The sequence below is a fragment of the Nomascus leucogenys genome, chromosome 5 (genome assembly GCF_006542625.1).
Source record: "Nomascus leucogenys isolate Asia chromosome 5, Asia_NLE_v1, whole genome shotgun sequence".
NCBI lineage: Eukaryota > Metazoa > Chordata > Mammalia > Primates > Hylobatidae > Nomascus > Nomascus leucogenys.
Window position 1 is genome coordinate 7,926,307 of NC_044385.1, and position 27,861 is coordinate 7,954,167.

General features: G+C 37.8%; 1 protein-coding gene across 1 annotated transcript in view; it reads right to left on the reverse strand.

Annotated features, from left to right (window-relative positions):
- Nucleotides 1-27,861, reverse strand: part of FMN2 (formin 2) — a 395,593-nt gene that overhangs the window by 178,922 nt on the left and 188,810 nt on the right. The window contains 1 exon segment of the mRNA XM_030812620.1: nucleotides 8,898-8,959. Coding sequence (XP_030668480.1) covers nucleotides 8,898-8,959 — 62 coding nt within the window.

A 27,861-nucleotide genomic window follows, 5' to 3' on the forward strand; every position in this document is an offset into this window, starting at 1 on the left:
TTTTAAAAAATAATGGCTGAAAACTTGTCCAATTCGATGAAAGATGTGAACATAAACATCCAAGAAGCTTAATGAACTCAAAATGATGTTAATCCAAAGAGACCTACATCGAGATACATTATAAACAAACTTTTGAAAGACAAAGTCAAAGAGAGAATATTGACACCAGCAAGAAAGAAGCAACTGGTCACACACAAGAAATGCTCAATAAGAATCTCTGCAGATTTCTTGTCACAAATTTGGCAGACCAGAAGGCAGTGGTCTGATATATTCAAAGTGCTGAAACAAAATAAAGTGTCAACCAATAATTCTATATCCAGTAAAACTATCCTTTGACTGTGAGGGAAAAATTATGACATTCCAGATATACTAAAGCTGGAAAAGTTTATTATCACTAGATCTGCACCACAAGAAATGCGCAAGGGAGTCCTGCAGGATGAAATGACAGGACACTAGACCATAACTCAAAGCTGTATGAAGAAATAAAGATCTGAGCATGTCAGCTACTTTAACTATTATAGTCAGTCTCTCTCACTTGACGAAGACAAAGCAAATTCTCTTTGTGATCAAGAAAAACCAAGGTCCCCAAAGATCATCTGAAAACCAAGGTCCCCAAAGATCATCTGAGGCAGGAGAGCACAGCCTCAGGGTACAAAAGGCTCAGTTACTTTCCTGGAATAAGAAGGGAAATATACTTCTTTTTACTTAATTTTCTGATTTTTTTTTTTAGTCATAGAATAACAAAAACATACCTTGCTCTATGTAGAAAGTATCTTTCTATATTATTATTGTATAATGATAATATAACCCTATTTTTATTTTCACTATATTTATATCCATATAGGGCAAAAAAATGTATGGGAAAAGTGTCAGCTAACATTTTTATGTGAAACAAATTAAACTTTAGTAGCTTGAAACTCTAATTATTAATTTTCATAATCTTTTGGCCTATGTTGATTTGTCTGATAGTTACACTTAGATATCAGGCAAATCTGACTAGACCCAAGTGTTGGACCCAGTAATGTGTCTGACGGTTGGAAAACTGGTTTTGAAAGAGTTTCTCTAGAACGTATGACTAAGGGTGTAATTTCTGGACTAATTATACTAGATATTGCAAATTGCTTCCCATTGAGATTATACCAAATTATATTAATATCGTATATAATAGTTACCGTTTTTTCAAATGCTCATCAACTGTCAAACTTTTTCACTGGAGATGAAAAAGTATCTTACTGATGTTTTATTTCCATTTTCTTGCTTTCTATTGAGAATACACACTTTTTCTTGTATTTATTGGAAACACAAGTTTACTTTTTTTGAGTTGCCTTGTTATCTCTTTTGTTCATTTTTCTTTGGACTTGTCCCTTGATAAGTGTAAGAATTTTTTAATATTCTGGGTCCTGATTTTCTGAGGGCCCAGGTATTGCAAATTTCTTTTTCTAGCTTCTGGCTTATCTTTTAAATGTGTGTAGGTGCCTTTTAAAACACTGAACATAATTATTCAATTTGTAATAAAAATTATCAATGTTAACAAAGATAAGGAGCCTCAAAAAAAGAACTATTAATGAAAATTCTAGAAGTGAAAAGTATAGCATTAGAAATAAAATGTTTTCATTTGAGAGACTGAATAAAAGAATAAAGGTGGCAAAAGAAAGAATCAGTGAAAGTACACAATATGATGAACAGAAAGAAAAAAATTACAGAAAATCTAATGAAAAGAATCTCAGGGACTTGTGAAAAAGTACTCAAGATGTAACATGTATGACATTAGTAAGCCAGAGAGGAGAGAAACTGGGAGAACAGAGTACAAAAGAATATTTTCAGGTTGAAGGATGAGAGATGGAAAAACTCTCAAATGTGGTGAAAAATCATAATTATAATCAGGAAGTCCATCAGACTCAATCAGAATACAAGAAAGCCATGCCTACTTATATTACAATAAAACTGATTAAAACCCAATAAAAAGAAAAACCTAAAGGCAGTAGAAGGGGAAAAAATGACAATTTATATATTAATACAAACTAACAATGATGGCAGACTTATCATCAGAGACAAGGTAGATCAGAGGTAATTGGGATATCTTTATTACACTGAAAGAAAAAAATCGTCAACCCAGACTTCTATATCCAATTTTAAAATGTCCTTCAAAAAAATGAAGGTGAGATAAAAAAAAATTCTAAGATGAAAGAAAATTAAGAAAATTCATCACTGAAAAGATGTGTTTTCAAAATACATTACAGATATTTCCTTAGGCTAAAGAAAAATTATATAAAATGATATTGGAAAAACTTAGTCTTACAAACGAAGAGCTTCAGAAATGGGGGAAATGTAGCTAAATATAAAAAAAACTATATTTAAATATGTTTAATTATTTAAAAATATAATCACATACAGATGCTACTCACATCACAACAAAATAAGTAAATGGAGCAGGAGAGGCAGCAGAAAGCCCTACATGGAGTCAAGGTTTCTATATTTTATATGAAAACTCTATCTAAGTAGAGTATGAAAGGTTAGGAATATACATTGTGATTCCTAGAATAACTGAAAAATATGTGACACAAAGAAGTGAAGCTAAAAAAAATAGAAACAAAATTTAAAACAAAACAAAGCAAAAAATCCCATGTAAATAATAATGTAGGAAAGAAGAATTAGCGGGACAAAAAATGACAGACCTAAATCCAACTATAACAATAATTACAATAAATATTGACAATCTAAATGCTCCAAGAAAGTAAAGATTATCACAATGAATCAAAAACACAGACCCAAATGCATGCTGTCTATGAGAGATGCAATTCAAACACAAAGACACAGGAAAGTTGAAAGTACACAGATGGAGCTGAAAAAAAAAAACATGCAAACAGTAAGTATCAAAAGAATAGAATAGCTATTTAAATATCAGTTAAAAGAAACTTCAAGACAAAGAGTATTACTAAAGTGAAGAAGAGTATTTCATACTGATAAAAAGCAACATCCAAGAGAAAAAACCATTCCAAATACGCATGTGCCTAATATACTGCCTAGCACTGATCTTAGCAAACTGCATGACAGTTAGTTAGCTTTCTAGAAATAGTTTTCAATGGAAGAAATAATGAGTAAAAGAAGGTAAGTTATATATGTCTCTTTATTTTGTTTTCATTTCGGTTTGACGGGCATCTGGGCATGCTATAAGAAAGGAGAGATAGGAGAAAGAAACCAGTACAAAGTGAGAAGAGCTCTTTGACTGGAACATCAGAGGGGGGTACAAAGATTGTCATAGAATTTTTTAGATAAAGAGAAAACGGTAGTGACAAATGAGGAAACAATGGTAAATACAAATCAGATGGCTTAATGTTCCTGTATTTGTGAGTTGGGAATCTAGGAAAATGCATGGAAAAGAAGCTGGCATCACATGTTGCCTAAACATTCTACCATGCTGAGCTCCCGTTTCAAAGGGCTCATTCATTCAACAGTCATTTAATGGGATTAAATAGCATAGAGATCATATGAAACTTCTATTATAGTTACACTGGGTTCCTAGACTTCCCTTACCTGATACAGCATGAATGAAAAGAGGTAGTTAGCCTCCCAGTCCCCTTAGTAATAGCAACCATATTGGTTTCATGCAGTTGGAACTACAACTTCTGGTATACCCTTGTGTGATTTGGGGTGATAGAGGAGGGATGGAACATGTAAACACATATTCATGTCATGTGGAAATGAAATAGTGGCCTGTTTTAATCTAGCTATTACATAGCTGTGAAGGTTGGGGAGAGTCTGCAGGAAGTAGGAAGGCCTCCAACCAAGGTACACCACAGATGTGCCCTCATACAGCACGCTGCCTTATTCCTATTAGTCTTGCATAAAAATGCAGTCTATTAGCAACTGAAAACATGGAAAAACTTGGAAAAACTTGTTCCGCTTTTTGCACCAAAAAATAAACTACTACTAGTTCTGTAATCTTAGGTCCATCTTGGGTTCATCAGGGTATGCATTATCTAGTATAAACTGAGAAAAGGAAGCTCAAGCTTCTTTTCAGTCCAGCGGACACTCAAAAGATTTAAGGTAACATGGGAAATGGAAAGAGCTTCCTTAGCAATTCCAGGGGCTCTTGAGGCAATCATGTCTGAAATTACGTCAACAAGAAGGAAACAAATCTACTCAGTTTGCCCTAAAATAGAATGTCATTGTTTGAATTTAAACCATTGTTTGAAAAATTACACATAACGTGATCAGATTATTGCTGGGATAGCAATGGTTAGCTTTATCCATGGTAAAGGTATCACTTCTGAGTCTCTGCAGAAATATTTCTGAAATTACCTTATTTTTAAGAAAGCTAGGTTTCCTTTTATACTGATGTTTAAAAAAAGCAGAGCATTTGAAATGTAAATAATGACATTAACCATTTTCATTTCTGTCAATTATAAAATAATACCAAAAGGAAAACATTACTATTCTCAGGTCATTGTTTAATGAAGTAGTAATTATTATGAATATTTCATACAAACCATTATGTTCAATATAGAATATAAAAATTCAGGCCATGTGTGGTGACTCATGCCTGTAATCCCAGCACTTTGTAAGGTCGAGGCGGGTGGATCACCTGAGGTCAGGAGTTCGAGATCAGCCTAGTCAACATGGCAAAACCCAGTCTCTCCTAAAAACACAAAAATTAGCCAGGTATGGTGGTGGGCGCCTGTAATCCCAGCTACCCTGGAAGCTGGGGTAGGAGAACTTGAACCTGGGAGGCGGAGGTTGCAGTGGGCCGAGATTGCGCCACTGCACTCCAGCTTGGGTGACAGAGTGAGACTCCACTTCAAAAAAAAAAAAAAATTCAACTAATAAGGAATTTGTAGTTAAGTGAGAAGATAAGACATATGCATACATAAAGATAATATAAAGCAAGAAGTGGGAAATTCCCAGGAAAGGAAGAAAGGAGTACTATATGATTTCAACAATGTCCTACATAGACAGCAGCAGTCCCCAACCTTTTTGGCACCAGGGACCAGTTTTGTGGAAGACAATTTTTCCACAGACCTGGGGTTGGGGGGATGGTTTGGTGATGAAATTGTTCCACCTCAGATCATCAGGCATTAGGTTCTCACAAAGAACAGGCAACCTAGATCCCGTGCATGTGCAGTTCACAACAGGCTTTGCGCACTCCTAGCTCCTGTGATAAGCTAATGCCACCACAGATCCAACAGGAAGTGGAGCTCAGGCAGTAATGCTTGCTCACCAGTGGCTCACCTTCTGCTGTGTGGCCCAGTTCCTAACGCCACAGAATGGTACTGGTCCTTGGCCTGGGGGTTGAGGACCCCTGATATACAGGACATTTAGGGAAGAATTGTGCCAAATACTACTTAACTCTAGGTTCTGGAGCTATGGCTGTGGATAAAACAACTATTTTTGCCTTCCCAAGACTTATTTTTTAATAGATATTAATCAGGAATTTGCATATATGTATTATTGGCATATAAAGTATGCACAATGACCTGTTATTGTTCATAATGGATTCCTCAAGTTCCTGTACGGCAGAGGGCTAACCTGGTGCTACCTAAACTAATGATTGTGAATCACCCTCTCACAAAATAACTGTTTTCTTGACACAATGAAAGGCTGAACCTTAAAGTTTGAGAATAGCAGCAATAAAAATTTTAATTAAGTTTAACCAGTGCCCGCTAGTATACTATACACTGAATGTTTATGCCCCACCCTCAATTCCATAGGTTGAAACCTTATCCCCAGGATGGTGGTATTAAGGTAGGGCCTTTTGGAAGCAATTAGGTCATGAGAGCAGAGCCCTCATGAATGAGATCAGTGCCCTTGTAAAAGAGACCTTGAGCAGCTCCCTTGTCCCTTCTACCATGTGAGGTTACAGCAAGAACACCGCAGTCTGTGAACCTGGAAGAGGGTCCTCACCAGATCCTAAATCTGCCAGTGCCTTTATCTTGGAAATCTCAGTCTCCAAAACTGCGAGAAATAACACTTCATAAGCCACTTAGGCTGTGGTATTCCATTATAGCAGCCCAAACAGACGAAGACACACTACTTGTTCTACTTTCATGAAGTAAGATAAGATTCTGGGTAGCTATCTAGTTTGTCCTGAGTCATAAATTTATATTTTGTGAAATTACTTTACTTTGAAAGGCTAAACACTCCCAAACAAAATATTCTTTTTTTTTTTTTTTTTTTTTTTTTTTTTTTTGAGATGGAGTCTCACTCTGTTGCCAGGCTGGAGTGCAGTGATGCAATCTCGGCTCACAGCAACCTCCAACTCCCAGATTCAAGTAATTCTCCTGCCTTAGCCTCCCGAGTAGCTGGGATTACACGTGCCCGGGCCACCATGCCTGGCTTACGTTTGTATTTTTGGTAAAGATGGGGTTTCACCATGTTGGCCAGGCTGGTCTCGAACTCCTGACCTCATGATCCTCCCACCTTGGCCTCCCAAAGTTCTAGGATTACAGGCATGAGCCACCACACCCAGCCCAAATAAAATATTCTAAACCAGCATAAAATAAACATTCAATGTTCTGTATTTTCTGGATATATTTCTACACATAAATACATCAAGTTTAAGTAAGACATTCATTCCTAGATACACATACACACATATAGATACACATACATACCATGTATACACCAAATGCATATATGTAATATACATGTGCAAGATAGATACACACACACCAACATCTTAAATCATCATGACCTGCTGAAGAAATTACTTTCCTCTAGTATTTCCTCCTTTCTTCCATATGGCCCTCCTGGTTGGAAGAGGGTTAGTATGAAAGACTCAAGAGAAATGAAAACCCTCTGTACCTCCCAATGGTTATATTTTAAATACCAATTTCATTGGAACATGAATATACTAAATACATGATTTACTTTTTCCAGTTTTCCCTTTGCATAGTGACAATTATATAATAAATCACTCAAACCTTCCCTCTCAATCTTTGTTTATGAGTCAGTTTCACTGAATGCTTATGCTCACCAGGCTTAATGGGTACCAATTCTACGCTTGGCCCACAGATTCTGTACGATGAACCATGAGAAATATTTTGTCTTACATCAGTCTCTATCTCACAGGTGAGACCACCATATAACATATGTTAAAAAAAAAAAAATCAAACTCAAGAGTGGATGAGCAGGTTGAACACGTAGTCCTCAAGGGAGTGATCAAGGAACAGAGTATGCATCCTGCCCACCACATGGGTCTCCCCAGGGCCAAGAATTATTTGACTTGAGACAGAAAAGTTAAGGACCAACTAAGGCCATGCCCCAAAGAGCAGAGGCTTAAATACCAGACAGATCAAAGGCAAGAACAGAAATAAAGTAAAAAAAAAAAAAAAGCACTCAAAGATATTAGACCCAAAACAGGACCACACTGAGACTTTACCTTAAATATAATCAAAAGCACCGAAAACAACCTGCTTTATTACTACTCGAATCAATATTATTTAACGTCACATTCTAGCTAAAGACATCTCACATCGCACTTCCCAATGGCACTAACTATATCGTGCTACGGTTATTCTCCTTCAATACCTTACTCCCTCCCTTTTTCTACCACCTTTGTAAAAAAAAAAAAAAAAAAAAAAAGTACTACATAAAAGAAAAGCTAAATGTCCTGCCACTTAGTGAAATAAACTGTAGCAGTATAGAGAAACGGAGGCAGAATGAACTAAATCCCAGCTATATCACAACACTAGCTATGTGACCCTGAGTAAGTCATCTAACCTCTCTAACTTTCCTCATGTAAAACAGGGGTAATAATAATAGCATTTGATCACAGTTCATCAGAGAAATGCAAATCAAAACCACAGTGAGCTATGACTTCACATCTGTTGGCATGGCTATTAGGAGAGAGATAACAGGTGTTGGTGAAGATGTGGAGAAAAGGGAACCCTGGCACACTGTTGACGGGAATGTAAATTGTTACAGCCATTATAGAAAGCAGTGTAGGTGTTGCTCAAAATATTAAAGACAGAACTACCACATGATCCAGCAATTCCACTTCTGGGTATACATCCAAAGGAAATGAAAAGTATGTTGAAGAGATATCTGTACTTTCATGTTCACTGCAGCACTACTCATAAGAGACAAGATATAAAACCAACCAAAGTGTCCATCAACAGATGAATGGATAAAGAAAATGTGGTACATATACACCATGGAATATTATTCAGCCACAAAAAAGAAAGCAATCCTGCCATTTGCAACATCATGGATGAACCTGGAGGGCATTATGCTAAGTGAAATAAGCTAGACACAGAAAGACAAATAAGGAATCTAAAAAACTTGAACTCACAGAAATAGAGAGCGTAACGGTGGTTGCCCAGGGGTGGGAGGTAGGAAAATAGGGAGATATTGGTCAAAAGGTACAAACTTTCAGTTACAAGATGAATAACTTCTAGAGATCTTATATATAAGCATGGGTAGTGACGGATGTGTTAATCTGATTGTGGTAATCAATGTGTATATCAAATCAGCATGAATATATTCAATACATACACCTGGAATATATTCAATCTTTTTCAATTAAATATTTTAAAATTTTAAGTGTGTGTGAGTGTGTGTGTGTGTGTGTGTGTGTGTGTGTGTGTGTGTGTATGAAGTGCACAGAACCATGCTTGGCTCAAGTTAGCCCCCACATCAGTACCATTATTTAAATTTAAAAAAATCATGAATGACCTCATATGCAATATGATTTGATTCACAATTTTTCAAACCATGAGACCACACATTTGTTGGATACGTTCCTAGAAAGTATTGTAACAAACACCTACTTACGCAAATTCACTACACTCAGATCAGATTTCTTTAGAGGACCTTAAAACAAAGAGCCTATATGTGCACATAGACATGTACTGTGTACAGATTATATACTCACACATAAAATTCCTTCTATTACTCACATTCTCATAGAGAGCTTGAAGGGTCTCCAGGTCAACCACAGAATTATCCAAGTTCACAACAGCTGTGGAAAAAAAAGAAGAATATAAATTGCCACAAGCCACCTGTGAAAAGATGTTTGACCATCTCAGGCAAGCAGGCTCATGGCTCAGCAGCCAGAGGGAGCAGGGGCTTTAACTTCAACGTTTCCCCTTGCCCCCACTGCAAAGTCTGCACCAGGAATTTCGCTGGGCCAGGTGTCAAGTGTTAAAGCTTTCACTTGCTCCACAAATACTAAATCCCATGAAAATGGCCCAGGCAAAGGTCAGAGAGAAACTGTGAGGTCTGTTTTTCATGGCCCAACTGAATGAATTTGAAAAATCTGCTTCATACCAGCAAAGTAAGCAAATCACTCCAGTGAGTGCTACATCCCAGTTTTATACCAATAAATGCTTAAATTTGCCAGTTTATCTAGGACCTTTGACAAAGGTGAAATCTAATCATTAAACAGATGGACTTAGTATAAAAATTATGGGTGCATTTCCTGTTATAATTCCTCAAAATATTATAATCAAAGGATGAATCTTTTATATTGGTAGTGATATTAGCACAGATCCTACCTTAAAAATCCATGCTTAAAATATATACTACCCATGGTTATACAAGGAAGAAGCAGGATAGATAACAGAAAAATCAGCAATATTTTCTTTATGCATTTGTTGCCTGGGGAAATTTGCATTGTATTTTGGAGTAGGTGTGCTTTATTACTTGGTTTAGGCATAGGTTAATATAAATCATTCTGTGTTTTCTACATGGATATTTGGTAGAAACAAGGTGAATTTGCCTTGATAGAATTTGTGCCAAGTAGCCAGTGAAGCTCTTGGGGAGTTAAAAATTTCCAGGACAAAAATCACCAAGTGAATAATCACAAACTGGATATACTTATTTTGATAACAGAGGCATTTTACAATGTCTCTTCTCTCAAAATTTCACATGAGACATTTTCTAGTTGACTCTGGCAAAACCCCAAGAAAGAATTTAAAAAGACAAGTGGGAAGCACAGGATGGATGAGAAATCTAAACAAGGTAATTTCGCATTTGTATTTGGAGCTGGGAAGAGAGCCCAGATTCACCAAAAAATATTGTACCAAGTAGAATATGATACTTCCACCCTAATAATAATCCACTATCTCAATTTCCAAAAAAAATTAGGTCTGAAATACATATCTAAGAGTAAGAGTCTCAGACAAATCTTATTCATTAGACCATATAAGGCAAAAATATCATGAACTTTAATGTTTCAAAGTAGTAAAGGCACAGTCCAAATACCTTTGACCATATTTCAAAAATTAATTAAAAAAGATTAGCTAATAATTTTGCTGTGATAATATGTAACAAAATGCAGAAAACCCGAGTAAAAACAGTAAATTTATGTATGGAATTATCTTCTTTCGATTTGTGCAGAGTCTAGCTCTTCAAGAATATCTTACAGTGAATCCAAAGGTTTCTGATTTTGGAATTCATCAGCTAGCTAACAATCCAGTAATTCTCTACATGATAAGAAAACTATAAAGGAAATGCAAGGGGTCAACTTGGTGTCAGATTTCATCCCCAGAACAAGGCAAAGAAACACAATAAAATTATTCATGATCAATTCAAAGCTCATAAAGTACACAATCGTCCTTTGACTTTATCCATCATTTTAAACCATACTATGATTCCCACAAGTTTTCCCCACATAAAACTTATGAATATCCTGAGGTTTCTCATCTTTCTATCTCATGCAATGTCATATACACGAGATCGAAAGAATAGTAAGACATCTCATGCAATGTCATATACATGAGATCAAAAGAATATTCTTAATAATGAATATCTTAATACATGTTATGTGCTCCTAAACAAGTTCTCAAATGGTCCTCACTCATGAAATCTCATTTTTTACTCATCCACAGAAAATCTCACTGGAAGGCAACACTGTTATTGTTTCTCCATATAATTTCTCCCTAGTTGACCTGAGAGAAATTAACACAATTCAAATGGGAATGAGCAGTTTTCAGGGCAAAATCTAATCATGCTTCTGTAGCCAAAAAGAAAGAAAGATTAAATACTGACAGATGAATGGATGCAGTGATAGAAATTCTAGACAGGAAATAAAGGTAAAAGAAGTAATTTGGGAAAGATTAAAATTATCGAAATGCCATACTTCCTCAATTTAAAAAGCATATGCTAACATTTCAGAAATCAGGACTTAGATCAAAATGTCTACGTTACTAGATGTTTAGTAGCGTCTTCCATTGCTCCCTTCCTTAAAATCCGTGATTTGGCCGATGGTAAATTTTCAATGGATGGAATTCTAAAATCAAGGAGATAAGCATTCCCAATTGTATTCCACAAATGTAAGGTGTTTCCTATACATCAGGGATTACACTAGTTTACTAGAAGCGTTAACAGTTACTTGAGTAATAATGATTTGAAGTTGGAGCTATTTGGGTGGGAATGTGCTGAATAGCCCAGCCTTGAAAGTCTGCAGACAACTGGTAATGCACAGAGAAGAGAATACCATGATCAGAGTTCTAGATCATGCTAAGAACGACTGAATGCATTTTTTATTTTTTACTTATTTACTTATGTACTTACCTATTTACTTATTTATGTATTTATTTATTTAGGTGGCAAAAAGATTCAAAGAAAAAACTCCTCAGAAATTTCTTGGTTCCAAGTCCAAAATTTCAGCCTTGTTTCGGAGGAAAGAACCTGAGTATTGAAATTATATCAAGGTGATAGTTCCTCCAAAGGGAACATTATTTTTAGAAGATGCAGTTTCCTGATGTGGAACAAACATAGAACATGGAATCAAACTAAACTAAGTTTAGATTTAAATTTTTATTTGCTGCTGCACTACTTCAAGTAAGTTACTTTTTATAAGTTTTAGTTCCCTATGGGGCAGGGGCAAGGAAATGATGGAAAATATTAGCCAAGTTTTGGTTTGGGGTTTTTGTGGGGGCTCAGAGGCAATAACAAGTAAAAGGGTCTGACACGTAGTTGGTTAATGTTACCTCCCCATGCCAACTTTTCACATCAATTCAACTATTAGAACATCCTTCCTGCTCAAGTGAGCCTTGTTATCAAGCCCAAGGTTAAACAAGTTGACTTTTTTTCTATTTGTGTTTTAGCTTCCTCGTGTATCCAAAAAAAAGAAAAAGAAAAAACAAACAAACAAAAAAACCATTCCAGCTGCATCTGCTGAGGGATGGAACCTTTACCTGAATGATAAACCATTAGAATGAAACAAGAGAGCCTGGTATAGAACTACTGGGGCTTGTTCATTATACTCTGTCTTGTTTATTAGCATGTAAATAAGCAGAAGACTAGATTTTGGATAAATCCAAAATTTAAAAGAATATTCAGTGACAAATGTTTAGTTCAGATTACTTTATCCTCTAATATTCAGCAAGGTGTTCATGTGATTATATTTTAGATTAGAGGTCAGATATCTCACACTCATTTCCTCCTTGCTGCTTTAAGATGCTGAGTAACACCCATCCTTGTCTGTGACTCATTACAATTCCCACCCCCACCCACTCCTGCAGGTCTACAATGCAGTTTTAATCACTTTCTCAAAAATATATATAAATCAATTTAACCAGGAAGCATCTGTTCTGTTTTTATGTGAGTGCGTTCAAGGAGAAAGGTGTTGAGAGGAACTACAGACCTTTTTTGCACATTAAAAAGATTATTCACTTATTTGTCAAATATGCTAAATTTCCAGGATTAAAACAATGGAGATATTTACCACTTCCTTTAAACAACCTACAAACAACCACGTTACTAATCACTCCAGCTGGATGTGGTGGCTCATGCCTGTAATCCCAGCACTCTGGGAGGCCAAGGCAGGTGGAGCACTTGAGGCCCAGAATTCGAGACCAGCCTGGCGAACATGGTGAAACCCTGTCTCTACTAAAAATACAAAAATTAGCCAGGCGTGGTGGTGCGTGCCTGTAATCTCAGCTACTCGGGAGGCTAAGGCAGGATAATGACTTGAACCCAGGAGGTAGAGGGTGCAGTGAGCTGAGATCAAGCCTCTGTACTCCAGCCTGGGTGACAGAGTCAGACTCTGTCTCAAAAAACAAACAAACAGACATCATTCCAGACCAAAATAGACAGCAACTCTTGTTTACGATTTTATCAAATGCCAATGTTTAGATAGAGAGTAGAAGAACATAGTAATCTTTCAGGCTTTCATACCAAATGGCTGTGTGTCTTTGATCAAGACACTAAACTTCTCTGAGACTTTATCAAGTGGGATAACTTTCGTTTATAGCACATGCTTATCACGTGGAGAAAATAAGTAATTATATAGTAGAAAAATAATTCAGAAAGCCTTGGAATAATGGGTGTGATTAATTTTAAGGTGTATATTACCTGTAAACACATTGGTTCATAAATTAGATTAAAACTAGGTGCTAGATTAAAACCAGGCTCAGGACTAAACATTTGCGTTAAATAGTTAAAAGATCACAATAGCTATTCTTGTCATGAACTCCACCGGTATGAACTTGCTAAGATCCAATGTCATTGTTGTTAAACTATGCTGTTACAAAATGAAAAATGAAATGGCCTATTTTGGAAGTCAAATAGTCAATTTAACCTAAGATATTTAAAATGTCTCAAAATGTCCAAACAGAAAAAGAAATCTGTTTTCTTTTGATTTTAAGATTTTGATCGATGACTGCATTACATTAAAAAATAAAAGACAAAGCAATTCAAAACCACCAAGCATTATAGACTCAACATAGGAAACAGTCCCACTCTTGACTGTGCACAGGCAGGTGTCTATCCTTGGACACTTGGTCTTTGCTATTAACGTGTTCTCCTCCGTGGCTGCCTTTGTCAGCACCAGAAATGTGGTACATGCTTCTTACTCTAACTTACTACAAATGTTGAATTACCCACAGGCTAGAGAGCAAAGTAATCCATCTGTATGAATGTTTACATGATAAAATGAATCCTGTCTCTATACTTTCAAAGAACTGCACAGAAGGGAAAGGACTTATTTTAAGCGTGCCTTAAAAGGAACTCAATTAAAACAAAGCACTTCAACAAAACATTATTAGACAAATTTGTTGATCTTTCACATATTTTGAGTAGCCAGATTAAGTAGTTCACTTTATTTGTGTAATCCCTTTTCTTTAGAGAGAGACAGAGTGACAGGGTCTCACTCTGTCACCCAGGCTAGGGTGCAGTGGTAAGATCATAGCTTGCTGCAGCCTCAGACTCCCGGGTTCAAGCAATCTTCTCACCTCAGCCTCTCCATGTGGCTGGGACAACAGGCACATGCCACCATGCCCAGATAATATTTCTATTTTTTAATTTTTTTGTAGAGGCAAAGGTCTTGCTATGTTGCCCAGGCTGGCCTTGAACTCCTGGCCTCAAGTGATGTTCCCACCTCAGGCTTCCAAAGTGCTGAGATTACAGGCATGAGCCACGGTGCCCAACCTGTTTGTGTAATTCAATATGATAGGATTACTCTTGTTGAATGCAACATTTTAAGCTATGGAACAGTGTTAGTATCTGCCTTACATTGATATTTTTTAAAATCAGGGATCTGTTGGATGAGACAGGACTGGAGCAGCCTCTCAGGGCTGCGCTTGATGGCCCCTTTCTTTCATAAGCCATGAACACTTATCCCAGCCACTGCAGTCACCTACTTTAATCTTTCCTGTGTGATCTGCTAAACTGCTGGTAAAGATGCCCCAAACTAGAAAATCTCACAGCGTTTATTACCAAGTGTGTTATTCATTTCTGCATGGCAAGTTACACCAAAGCTTAGGGGCTTACAGAGCACACATGGATTATCTCACTTTCTGTGGGTCACAAATCCAGGTGCAGCTCAGCTAGGGGCCTTTGCCTCAAGGTCTCCCATAAGACTGCAATCACGGTGTTGGCGGGGGCTACGGTCTCATCTGAAGGCTCTGCAGGAAGATCTGTTTCCAGCCTTACTCACAGGCTGTTGGCAGGATTCAGTTCCCCAGGCTGAGGGCCTCGGCATCTCACTACTGGTTGGCTGGAAGTCTGACTCAGTTTCCTGCCAGATGGGCTTCTTCATAGACAACTCTCAAGGTAGTTGGCTTCCCTTAGAGTGAGACAGAAAGGGCCATACAAGACAGAGCCTCCTTCTCTTTGTAACCCCTATTTTGGAAGTGACATCCCATCATCCCTGTTCTGTTCTATTCTATTCAGTGTGAGTCATGAGTGTAGCCCACATATAAGGGGTAGGGAATATCACAGGGCCATGAGTCTCAGAAGGTGGGGATCTCCAGGGACTGTCTGAGGGGCTGCCCATCACAACACATTGCTAACCCATGGCTCTCTGTTCCTTGGACTTCAGCTTCCAACTTGGGTTGCTCTGTGGGTCTCTCTACCTTGTGTTAATTTCATTAATAGGAAGGTTTTTATTCTCCTGTTAGGCTCTAGGTTGACAAAAGACATGGAGAAGCATCATGATTCAGTGGAAAGAAAAAGTGCACTAGTCAGGAAGGCTGGCTTCTGGTTTAGGCATAACCTATCAAATCAGCTAAACCTCATCATTTCTATAAATAGAGGTCATATGAGATACGTTGTGTAGATATACAGAGACGTGTGAGACAGTATGGCAGACCCTTCCCTCCACAATTACATGGTCACGCTTCATTCACTGTTGTATCCTTTCTCTGTCTAGAAGAACCCAGTATACAGAGGACTTGGAAAAACATCTTCCTCGAATGTTGAAAGGCTAAAACAGGCTGAGGTTAGCAATTCCTGAAAATCAACTCTGCCTTTAATTTTACCGGACAAACTGACCGTTCTTTGTTATCCTTTCATAAATAACTAACTTCACTCTAGCTGACATCATAGCTCAAAAATACAGAACGCAAAGATAATAATGTCATGTCACATTGCCATCTGATGGCACTGGAAGGCAGTGGGGCACGGTGACCACACAACTTATTATCTGCATAATCCAGAACGTCTCAAGTTCCTCATCTGCAAAATGGACCTAATAAGAAGAGTACCTGCCCTACAGGGTTCTTGCAGGAGATTAAATAATAAAAGTCAAATGCAGTGCCACGCACAAAGCAAACACTCAGAAAATGTTGGTTGTTGTGATTATTATTATGGCCCATTTCACATTCCTATAATGGAAAATGTTTTTTTTAATCTCTCTCCAAATCAGTATCTTAGATTGAGAGGTTTCAGATGAACCAGGTTGAAAACATTCTCAGCAAAAAGAAAAACAACAGTTTCAGTTGTACTGATAGTAACACAGAAGACTAAACAAGTAACCAGAGGGAAGCCATGAACACTAACTTGGGTTAAAGTACATGGAAAGAGAAGTAGAGTCAGCAGAAGCTTAAACACAAAATGAGTACAAATCAGCCCATATTTACGGTTCATGCCCTCTTTTCACTGGCAGAGATAAGGGCTTGAAGAAAGCATCTTTACCCCATTTAAAATACAGAAGCCACAGGAACAGCTTTGATGAAGTTAGCTTTGCAAGCTGCTGAGAAGCAAAGACCTTTTTTTGAGCAGACACTCATCTTATGTAGCAGAGATCAGAAGCATCCTCTCATTTAAAAGAGTCAGGTTTGTCACCATACTCTAGCTACCAGGAAATTACATTTTGTAAGAGATCTCTCTGAGGAACTGCAGGGACCATGTCATTTAGACTTTAAAATCAGGAAGAAGAGGACATATAAGCAGTTAATTTTTGTTTCAGTGTATATTTCAGTGAAATAGAAACTTTTACATTTTGGGGGTATGTATTGAAATGTATCTGACAATATTTGTTATCTCTTTTGTAAATGTCCTACAAAACATTTTGGGAATCTGGAGTTATACACACTCCCCCATCTAGAAGAGCTGACAGTATAGTGAAGTAGAAAGACACATCGACAAATAACTACACAACAATTACACCACAATAAAAGCACAAGGTAGAGCTTGTGCAAACGGAGAAAGAATGGCGTTGTCAGGTGTAAAAGATCCTCGAAGTGACAGAGTTTGAAAGTGAATGACTACTAAATAGATGGTCTAAATCTTTTTTTTTTTATTATTATACTTTAGGTTTTAGGGTACATGTGCACAATGTGCAGGTTTGTTACATATGTCTCCATGTGCCATGTTGGTTTGCTGCACCCATTAACTCGTCATTTAGCATTAGGTGTATCTCCTAATGCTGTCCCTCCCCCCTCCCCCCACCCCACAACAGTCCCTGGAGTGTGATGTTCCCCTTCCTGTGTCCATGAGTTCTCATTGTTCAGTTCCCACCTATGAGTGAGAACATGCGGTGTTTGGTTTTTTTGTCCTTGCGATAGTTTACTGAGAATGATGGTTTCCAGCTTCATCCATGTCCCTACAAAGGACATGGACTCATCATTTTTTATGGCTGCATAGTATTCCGTGGTGTATATGTGCCACATTTTCTTAATCCAGTCTATCGTTGTTGGACATTTGGCTTGGTTCCAAGTCTTCGCTATTGTGAATAGTGCCGCAATAAACATACGTGTGCATGTGTCTTTATAGCAGCATGATTTATAATCCTTTGGGTGTATACCCAGTAATGGGATGGCTGAGTCAAATGGTATTTCTAGTTCTAGATCCCTGAGGAATCGCCACACTGACTTCCACAATGGTTGAACTAGTTTACAGTCCCACCAACAACAGCATCACCTAACATTCAGATTGCTTCATTCGATTTGCACTGTGATATGTATTAATACATATTGCTGGGAAGCATCTCTGATTAAGATGGCAGAGTAAGTACATGCATTTGATTTTGTTCTCTCCTGAAGTTTCACTAAAGCTATAGTAAAAACATATTTAAAAAAGTAAACCCATAAGGACTGGAAGAAAGAAGACGAGATGACAGCAACAAAATGTGGAAGCCAGCTGTACTCGGTTTCGTAGACCTTAGAATGATAAAACCATAACTTCCACTGAGAAAACTGAGCACCAACCCTGAAGGCCAAGGAACTGCCAACAGGCACTTGTCCAACTGAGGGTAAAGCGAGGAATATCAGAAACAAGGAGCACTGGGTGAATGCTGCCAGTCGGTCAGTTACATGCTCATTCTGAAAAAGTCCTTCCCAACTTCATTGGGTTGATTTTGTTGAGAAATTAAATCTAAGTCTCTGGACAAAGACACAGCAAACACAATTGTAGGATAGGTTGCTATGCTGAATACACAGGGACCATGTGGAATACTGCATGTTGAATACAAAAGCCTCCATACCTCCATTCAGCCCTCTTCCCCCAACTTAGGGTCCAGAACACTGCCAGACAGGCCTTTACTACCCAAGCCAGAAATGGGAAGTCTCCAGGAAATCTCTCCATCCCAAGAAAAAAGACCAAAAGATAAAGACACGGGTGAATACCTGACAAAAAACACACACCAAAAATGCTACACTGAACTCAAAGTCCGAGAGTCCAACATGAGGACTCAGGGCTTCTCATCACCTTTTAGACTTAAGCAAGAACAGCCAGCCAAGGATCAAATCATCCATGGGAAGCCTTTACAAGGGAAGTTAGAAACCAGATGGGGGGAAAAAGGGAAAAAAATAAAGCCGTAAAACTCCTCCAACTCCTACAAAGTGTCATCAATACTTGTTGTCCGCACATTCTTCTCTGCCCATCACTTCTTAATCCCACTCATCGAGTCTTTGCTCTGATTACTGAGTCACCAGTGTTTTAGATCTTGTGAAATCCAAATGCACATTTCTCAACCCTTGGCAGCATGTGACACAGTTAGAAATTCCTTCCTTCTGATACACATGCTAAACATTTATCCTAGCTTCCAGGATACCACTCTCTCTTCCTCTTCCTCCTACTTCTAATGTTCCCCATTCCTCAATCTCCCCTGCTGGCTCTTTCTCTCCCTAACCTCTCATTTTTGGAATGTCCTAGGGCTCACTACTGCTACCCTTTCTTACCTCTATCTACACTCACCGCCTTGGTGGTCTCACCTAGTCTCATGGTGGGCTTGAAATACTCCGGCACTTTCACCTCCAGCTTCCGACCTCCTTCCTGAACTCCTCACTTATAGAACCAACAGCCTTCTCAGCATCACCACTTGGGTGTCTAACAGACAGCACACTCTATACATGTTCTTCTGTCTTACATGATGGAGCCTCCATCTGCTTTGTGTTCAGAGGAACTGTCCTTAATTCCTCTCTTCCCCTCACCTTCCACATCCAACACATCATGAATCGTGTTGGCTTCACATTCCAAACACATCCAGAATATGACTTCACCTCACCACCCCCACCCCTACCACCCCATTCTCTCTCAGACATTCCCGACTATTGCCTGCAATTCTTGCAACACCCTCCTAATTGAACAAAATGTTTCTTCAAACAAAAAACAGGGTAACAGAAAAACCCAATAGAAGATTTGGGAAATAAATATGAGAATTTCCCAAAAGTAGATCAAAAAGGAAACGAAGAGGAAAAGGCCAAGAAATTTAGACAAATTTAGGAAGGCCAACATCCAAATAACAGGAAAGAAAAGGATGACCAGTTCCTGAGAGTAGATCCCAGTGAGTTAAGATTAACAAAAACCATAGAATCGCGTACTCCCTCTGACCATATGCCTGCCAGATATAAAGCACTTGGTTCACACTCTAGCCTGGCCAGAAGCTGTGTCCCTGGTGATCCTTCTGTTCACAGAACTCGCTCACCACATTGCCTATTAGTTTTTATGTTTTTAAGGACCCAGAAAAGGTCCTTAAAAATTTCAGGGACTCTGAAGCTAGAAGACAGATTACAACTTAGAAATTTTTTCTGCCTTTCTTTTATAATCCTTCATCTAATAATAGAAACATTTCCCTCTTCTTACCCAGCTAAGTTTGTGTTTGTCTTTAGGTGTTAAAAGACAAAACAATATAAAGTTGTTTTGTAGACTACAATACAAAGTTGCTTTGTAGATGGACAAAGAATTCCAAGAGTGTACAGCTGGGGAAGGGAAAGTGCTTTTATAGAAGCTATCATCTGTATTCTAGTGGAATTAAAGAGAAATAAAAACTGAATTCCAATATCTTTGAGTTTATTAGGAAGTAAAATGAAAACCACAGGGTCTAGATGACGGGGAAAATGTCAGTCATTCCGGATTGTTTGTTTCTAACTCAATCCTCCCCCCCAGCTTAAAAGATTGGCTCATATTAGGGAGTGATATGGGCATCTAGTTAGAATATAGCGATGAAAATTATTTGAAACACGAATGAAATCCTGACAATTACCCACATGACAATATGGCCAAAGTGTTAAATACATTTGAATCAGTTAAAAAGTTGTTTTCAGCAGTAAGTAAAAGAATATGTGAGTAGATAGTGACTTGAACAAAGCTGAGGTAGGTTGCCATTGATTCAGGGGCTAAAATACGTTAGGGCCCAAAATTTTTAAGTGGTCTTCATATGCCTTTTCCTTTTCCTCACTTGGAACAATTGCCACTGCTGTACCAGCCATCACTTTCACATTCCAGGCAAAATGAAGGAGGAAAGAGGAAAGCAACAAGAAGAAATGCGCAATGCCAATGGATCATAAATTTTTAGGAGACTTCTACTTATATCGCACTGACCCGATCAATTTCCTAGAGTCACCTGGAACGAAAGGGAAACTGGAAAGTATGGTTCTAAATGTGGACAAACTGCTGTTTCTAACAAAATAGCAATTTCAAGCTCCAGTCTAAGTAATTTCCAAAACACTCCATAACTACCAAGGCTCATGATTCCACCCTTTAACATTAATAAAAGCCATCTGATACACTCCAGCTATTCCCTCTATTGTATAAAAGTATGTGTTTGGTACCTCCAAGAAGATTTTTAAGAGCCTAATAGCAGGGATCTTGTCTTAGACATTATTGTAACATGCCAGAGTGTCCTGCATATAGCAGACAACTGAAGAAGTGTACAATGTGAAAAACAAAAGTCATTGCTGAACCTCCAGAGAAAAGTCGTAACAGGTAACCTTAAGAAAGGATGCCACCACTCACACCTTTGCCTTATTGACTCCAGAAATCCACAAAGGCAGAAATGCCTGAGAAAGCAAAAGCCAAATAAACACCGGCATAGGCAAAAATCCCTGCTGCAAATGGTACTACAAGCATGAGCCTCTAAATAGTAATGAGGAGAGGAACTGCAAAGAAAAGAGCAACAGACAGTCATTACTAGGGGAAGAAGCCTCCTTTTCCTCCTCCACATCTATAATCTGTGGTGGATCCAAAAGGCCCATTTTTATTTTCAGGGCTGCCTTAATTTTTATTTATTTCAATTACTGTTTTAATTAATCTGCTGGGAAGATGTAACAAGGAAGAAGAAGAAAAAAGAAAAACACAGCTTGGCAGAAATGCCTAGAACTATCATCCCTCAATCTTTATTTGAAACTCAATAAAGCATAGAAACCTTCGGGAGGTGCATGTCACTGTGCAACTGGATGTGAATGGAGTCGAGTCACACCCAGCATTCCTTTCTAAGGAATATAATGCTGATGCATAATCTGCAACTGAAAATCTGCACACCTGGACAGTTACGTTAAAAACTTCCAAAATGTATATTACGTAACAAAAATTGTCTAAAGAAGTAGCCAAGCAACTTTTAAATTTGTGTTGGATTTTGCTTGGCTTAGTTACGTGAACATATCCAACAGATGATGAAAACTAACATTTCACAGGAAGGAAGACACTTGCTACCATATTCATCAGAACATTTTACACTTGATAATAAGATGAAAGGAAACACTATTTGCATTCTTTCTACATCTCGCCACTATGATACTTGGGCACCTGGAAACCTGGGGCCTTTGAGTATGCACACAAACGCATACTCATAGTTCCTGCCCTAGTAGAGTTTACACCTTGTTATCAAACAGTTAAAATACCGTATGTCCTAGAAAGGAAGAAAACTGCATTTTTTATAATAGCCTATAATTTAGAAATCACCTTAATTTATACTATCTTCTCTTTTTGAACAGTTTAGCCTGATGGAGATTTACTGTAAGATACAGACAATAAAATCCCAGAATGCCGCAGACTTTGCGCTCAGGCTACATAAAGAAAGGCTTTCCCGCAAGAAAAAACTAAATCCAACACACAGTCCAACACTGGTACATCTCAAGCATACTTGCTTATACAAGGTTAACGACATAAGTTACTGATTAAGTCGGTAGGCTTCATACACCTATGGGCCTTGTTTATAAGAGCTGTACAAGTTAAATTGTTAGAGAACAAATGCATTTTGTTTGAGTCAGTATGTCGCCGTCTTGTCTAGGCAGGAGGAAAAAAAATGGATACCAAGACTGTGATCCTTTTGGAATAAAATCTTTAAATGCAAACATGATAACTATTGTAGACTGTTTAATCTAGCGATATTGTATTTCATTTCTGTTTTTGGAGAGGTTTGTTGATTTGACCATACTGGGTACGACTCGGCGCTTATCTCAACTGTTTAGATAAGATTTATTTGACTTTGGCAGGTGACAAAATCTAGGGTGTGGAATAAGGGAGGTAGAAAAAAAGACTGGTATATTCCCAGATAGTGTTTATTTTAAGCATAGTGTATAGATGAGCGAAGAGTTTCAAACAACGCACTGTACTTTATGTAAAACATCCACTGTCTGTTGAATGTTTTCCGTAAACCGGCACTGCAAAATGTCCTTTATTGGGCATAACAGACTTCACCTTCTTGCTTAGGTAAACATTTACGCTCTTGTAAAAGAGGGCTTAGTGAGTTCCCCTGGAAATAGAACCCTAACTCTGGGATCACATTTTGCCACTGTTTTCTAACACATGTGCTAAAAGGGGAACAGTGATAAACTTTATTTTGAATGTAAGCATATATATTGCTCCATAGTCCAGAATCTATCAGAAATCTCAAATGTCTTATGCCAAAATAACTTTCATACCAATAAGAATCATACTTTTTTCAGCGTAATTCTACACAAACATGTCTCACTGAAAGAAACCTAAAACAGAAAAGCTTGAATTTATAAACACAATGATTATAATCACAATTTTAAGGGAAAAAATTTTCCTTTTTAAAATAGTTCACCTAAAACTTCATTTAAATATTCAGCTTCTTTAGTATATGTAAACATTTATATATTGGCAGACATAGGGGAAGAACTAAGAAGTTTGGTCACTAAAAATTAAAAATTCATAAAAAAAAGAAAACTCAGTTGTGAATTTGTAACATATGACTGAGAAGATCAGAGCTCACATACCAAAATTAGACATGTTAGGGTAATGCCTTTCATTGTACTACAGAGATCACCTTAATCAACTTGTGTTTCATTACATTTCCAATATGTTTAAAAACATGAAAAATCTAACACCCACATATTTATCACTCTCCCTTCGGAATAATTTTGTTCTTATTTACATCAACACATAGTTAATATATGCGAAAATATGATACATGGTTTTTGTGTATGTTGAGTCATATTTTGTTATTTGTTCAGTTAATGAAGGCTTCTTTTGTCTCTTCTGAGGTATATGTTGATGTGTAAGAATTACTTTACTGTTTCCTTGTCTAGAGGAATGAGGAATTAGTTAAATATGGGGAGCAGTTTCAAATGCTAGGATTTATCTGGTGTGCTTTCAATGAATAAAAAGTTGCTTCTAAGTAAAATAAATACTTTTCAAATATAAGATAGAAAGGCCTCTGTTCTAATTCCTCCACTCACATATTTGAGTTCTAATTAAAGTTCCAGAGGTGACTGGTGCCCGGAAAGTGGACTGCTAAGGGAATTTTCCTTCTGTTTACTGTGCTGTCCTCACATTTGCCATTCTCTCCAGAGTTCAGTAAGTACCACCTGCTTCTTACAGTGATGTCTTGACAAAGGAGATTATCAATTTTGCCTTTCCCAACCCCAACCTCTTCCTCCTTCATTGCTTTAAGTATCCAGTGACTTTCAGCATTTCTTCAACTGCAAAAATGAGGTGTCCCACACATTTTGATTTAATTGAGCAAGATGTATCTGTCCTCTTCTCATGGTATTGGAATTTTTTTTCATTAAAGAAAACCATTTTCATTGTCAGAGCTTCCTAACATCCTTCAATCACTCGTAATATGTGCAAATAGTAAAAATACAGAATAGGCATCACTGTGTTAAAAAGCTTGCATGGAAACCATTGGTTGGAGGAAGGTTTAACCTACCTCAAGCACCATGAATTTTCAGCACTGACGTGTCCATCATATAACACTAGTTCCAAGTCTCTTCTCTTCCCCCACTGCCCAACTAGAACAAAATTACAGTTCAAGCTCAGGTTGCTCTATGAATAGTAAATGTCTCTTCAAGATTCCATTCAAATAACTGGACTAAAATTTAGGAACTTTCTCCATAGTCCCACACGTACTGGCTTGACAGGCCAGGAATCTCATTCCGTCATCACAAAAATCTGCTATGGTCTTTTCCTTGGCTGCTCCTATACATAAGTAATCCCATGAAAACTGAACCAACAAAAAGTACTGCAGACTTCAAATTTCACAATTTATACATATAAAGATACTTTGGTATTTTCATTTGTTTCTTATTCTCAAGATGTGCAAAGTCAGCCTAAATGTATCCGTGTAGGGGAAATCATTGCTAGTGGCTAAAACAGTTTAATAAAGCACTTAAAATTTAATCTTAGCTGAAGTTATGATCCTCATTGTTAAAGAAGAAGCAATTTCCTATTAATAAAATTCCTAAGGAATATCAAATCTCCTTCCATTCCTCGTCTCTTCTAGCTGAGGAAAGAGGAGAGAAGTGGATTTGTCCTCACCTGCCAGGCTACCACAAAGGAAAACTCAACCTCTCCCCCAAATTCCTCTTTGGCACAGAATAAATGAGTTAAAGTCGAGGCTAAAAGTTAACTCCCCAGACTTCATCGTATTTCAGCACTTTAAGCCTTTCACTGAGTATTCTGAAATTACTACTCAAGAGTATCACAGATGCTAGAAGAGTGACATCATGTCTTTGTGACACCCAGACCTTGTGCTACGTGCAGCCGATGATGGGAATACAGCACTCCAAATATTGTGGCCAAGATAATGACAACTGACCCTACAAATGCTCATTCAAGACACTCTGCAGCAGTGAGGCCAGGAGCCCCAAATGTCTGTTTATATAGTTATGAAATAAACTTTTAAAAGTGGGCACTTAGCAAGAAGCATTAATATATGCACAGTGTAATAGGAATTAGGGTTCATTGGACCACTGATAAGTACATTTGAATTAGAAATAATTCACCTCAAAAGTGTAAAGTATGCATTTTGGTAACTATTCTAAACATTTCAAATATTTCAAAAAACAGTAAAGCCTATTAGAATTTAAATAAACATTTGAGTTCCATCTTTAATGAACTCAGTATTTTTAAGTTTATTATTTACCAGGCATCTAAATATTTCAAAAGCCTTCACTCTGGTAAATAAGGTAATGTTAGAAGATGCAGGTACGGGCCAGGCGCGGTGGCTCACACCTGTAATCCTAGCACTTTGGGAGGCCAAGGGGGGGCGGATCACTTGAGGTCTGGAGTTCAAAACCAGGCTGGCCAACATGGTGAAACCTCATCTCTACTAAAAATACAAAAAAATTAGCCGGGCATGGTGGCGGGTGCCTGTAATCCCAGTTACTTGGGAGGCTGAGGCAAGCGAATCACTTGAACCTGGGAGGCAGAGGTTGCAGCAAGCCACGGTTGTGCCACTGCACTCCAGCCTGGGCGACAGAGTGCAACTCTGTCTCAAAAAAAAAAGAAGAAGATGCAGGTACTTAAAGTTGGGTAAGGCATAATCTTGATACAACACATCCTTCTCCCTCCATTTATTTAAAAAAAAAAAAGAAAAGGCAGAAAGGTTCAATATAACTGTATTCAAACATGGCAGTCCTAGAGTCTGGGAGAGTTTAGACCTGTTGGTCTAAAACAGATTGATCATACCAGATTTTGAAATAAAAAATTCTAAGAATTAAAAAAAATATATTTGTTTTCTAATGAAATAATTAATGTCAACTTGGATCCCATCAATAACTCAATCTGTATTCTCTTCCAAATGGCTACTGTGACAAATACTCAATGTTATTATCCAACAATCCACCAAAATGGTAATTGAATTTTCTGTTTACATTTAATTACAGTATTTTATGTTTATTAAATATAATATTTCCAACTTATCTTTACATGAATGTTAGGAAATCAAGAAAGCCACTATTGTTTATGTTCCTCCGTATGGAAGAAACATTTAACAGCATCAATGATTAAGTGGAAACAATGCAAACACAAACACACAGCCTGATTTTAAAACAACTTCCTGATTTAAAACAACTTGGAAATGCAATTTCCCCGGTGAACTAGTGTCAAGTTTGATGAGAAAATGAGGCAACATTGAGCATTCTGCCCCCTTTCCCGGCAGAGCCTTTAAAAACACAAAATATGCTCAATATAGAACATCTCTCTTCATCCTTTCCACTTGATCTAATTCTTACCCATCTAGAAATACTCTACATGCAACATAGTAGATTCAAGCAGGATATAATCTTGAGGATATTTTACAAACTTACATGATTGTGGAAAATTGAGCATCCTGTGTAGTCTGCGCCATGAGGGTCATGGTGGCAAATCGGGTCTCATTTGGAAAAGGAAGGAAAACACTGACACACACCCCAATAGATAACTGCATCTTCCACTAACAATATGAATTGTGCATTTTCCTTTTGCTTTGGTGCAACTAAGCGTTCATATGATTATTTCAGTTGATTGACTCATCTCAAGTGCATTGTTATCCTCTACTTAACCCCCAAGGTAGGGTCAAAGTGTTCTCATCAGTTTCACCAGGACACATGAAGCTTCTCCTCAAATTATATTGTCCCTCCCACTCTTCCTTTACATCCTAATACACATTCTTAACCACGCACCATTATTCATGCCTTCCCGGGTCATATACACCCTTTAATTCCTCTATAATAAAATATCATATGCAAATGACAAGACCTCAACCCTTGTTAAAACCACCTCTTCACCTATTCTAATGCCTGTGTCCTGCACAGCTGAACATCGCAGAGAAAAATATAAACCACCCTTAAAATCACGGCCAGTAATCTCAGGTGGGCCCTTCACTGCTGCCCAGCATTCATACTATACTTCCCTTGCAGAAATGTTAGGGATTGCCCAGGCTAGTCTCAGACTTCTCAAGCAATCCTTTGGCCTTAGCCTCCCTAAGTGCTGAGATTACAGGTGTGAGCCACCATGTTTGGCTTGATCCCTCTTATACGCTGGATTCTTCCCTTCCTCAGAGGTCATTTGCATGGATAACAAACAGGCTATACTTTCTACTTAAGAATATCCTTTCCCATCAAAAAGTGGGCAAAGGATATGAACAGACACTCTCAAAAGAAGACATTTGTGCAGCCAACAGGCATAGGAAAAAAAGCTCAACATCACTGGTCATTAGAGAAATGCAAATCAAAACCACAGTGAGACACTATCTCACACCAGTTAGAATGGCGAGCATTAAAAAGTCAGGAAACAACAGATGTTGGAAAGGATGTGGAGAAAAGGAATGCTTTTACGCTGTTGGTGGGAGTGTAAATTAGTTCAACCATTGTGGAAGACAGTGTGGCAATTTCTCAAGGACCCAGAACCAGAAATACCATTTGACCCAGCAATCCCATTACTGGATATATACCCAAAAGATTATAAGTCATTCTACTATAAAGACAGATGCACAGGTATGTTTACTGCAGCACTGTTCACAATAGCAAAGACTTGGAACCAACCCAAATGCCCATCAATGATAGACTGGATAAAAAAAATGTGGCACATATACACCATGGAATACTATGCAGCCATAAAAAAGGATGAGTTCATGTCCTTTGCAGGGACATGGATGAAGCTGGAAACCATCATTCTCAGCAAACTAACACAGGAACAGAAAGACAAACACTGCATGTCTCACTCCTAAGTGAGAGTTGAACAATGAGA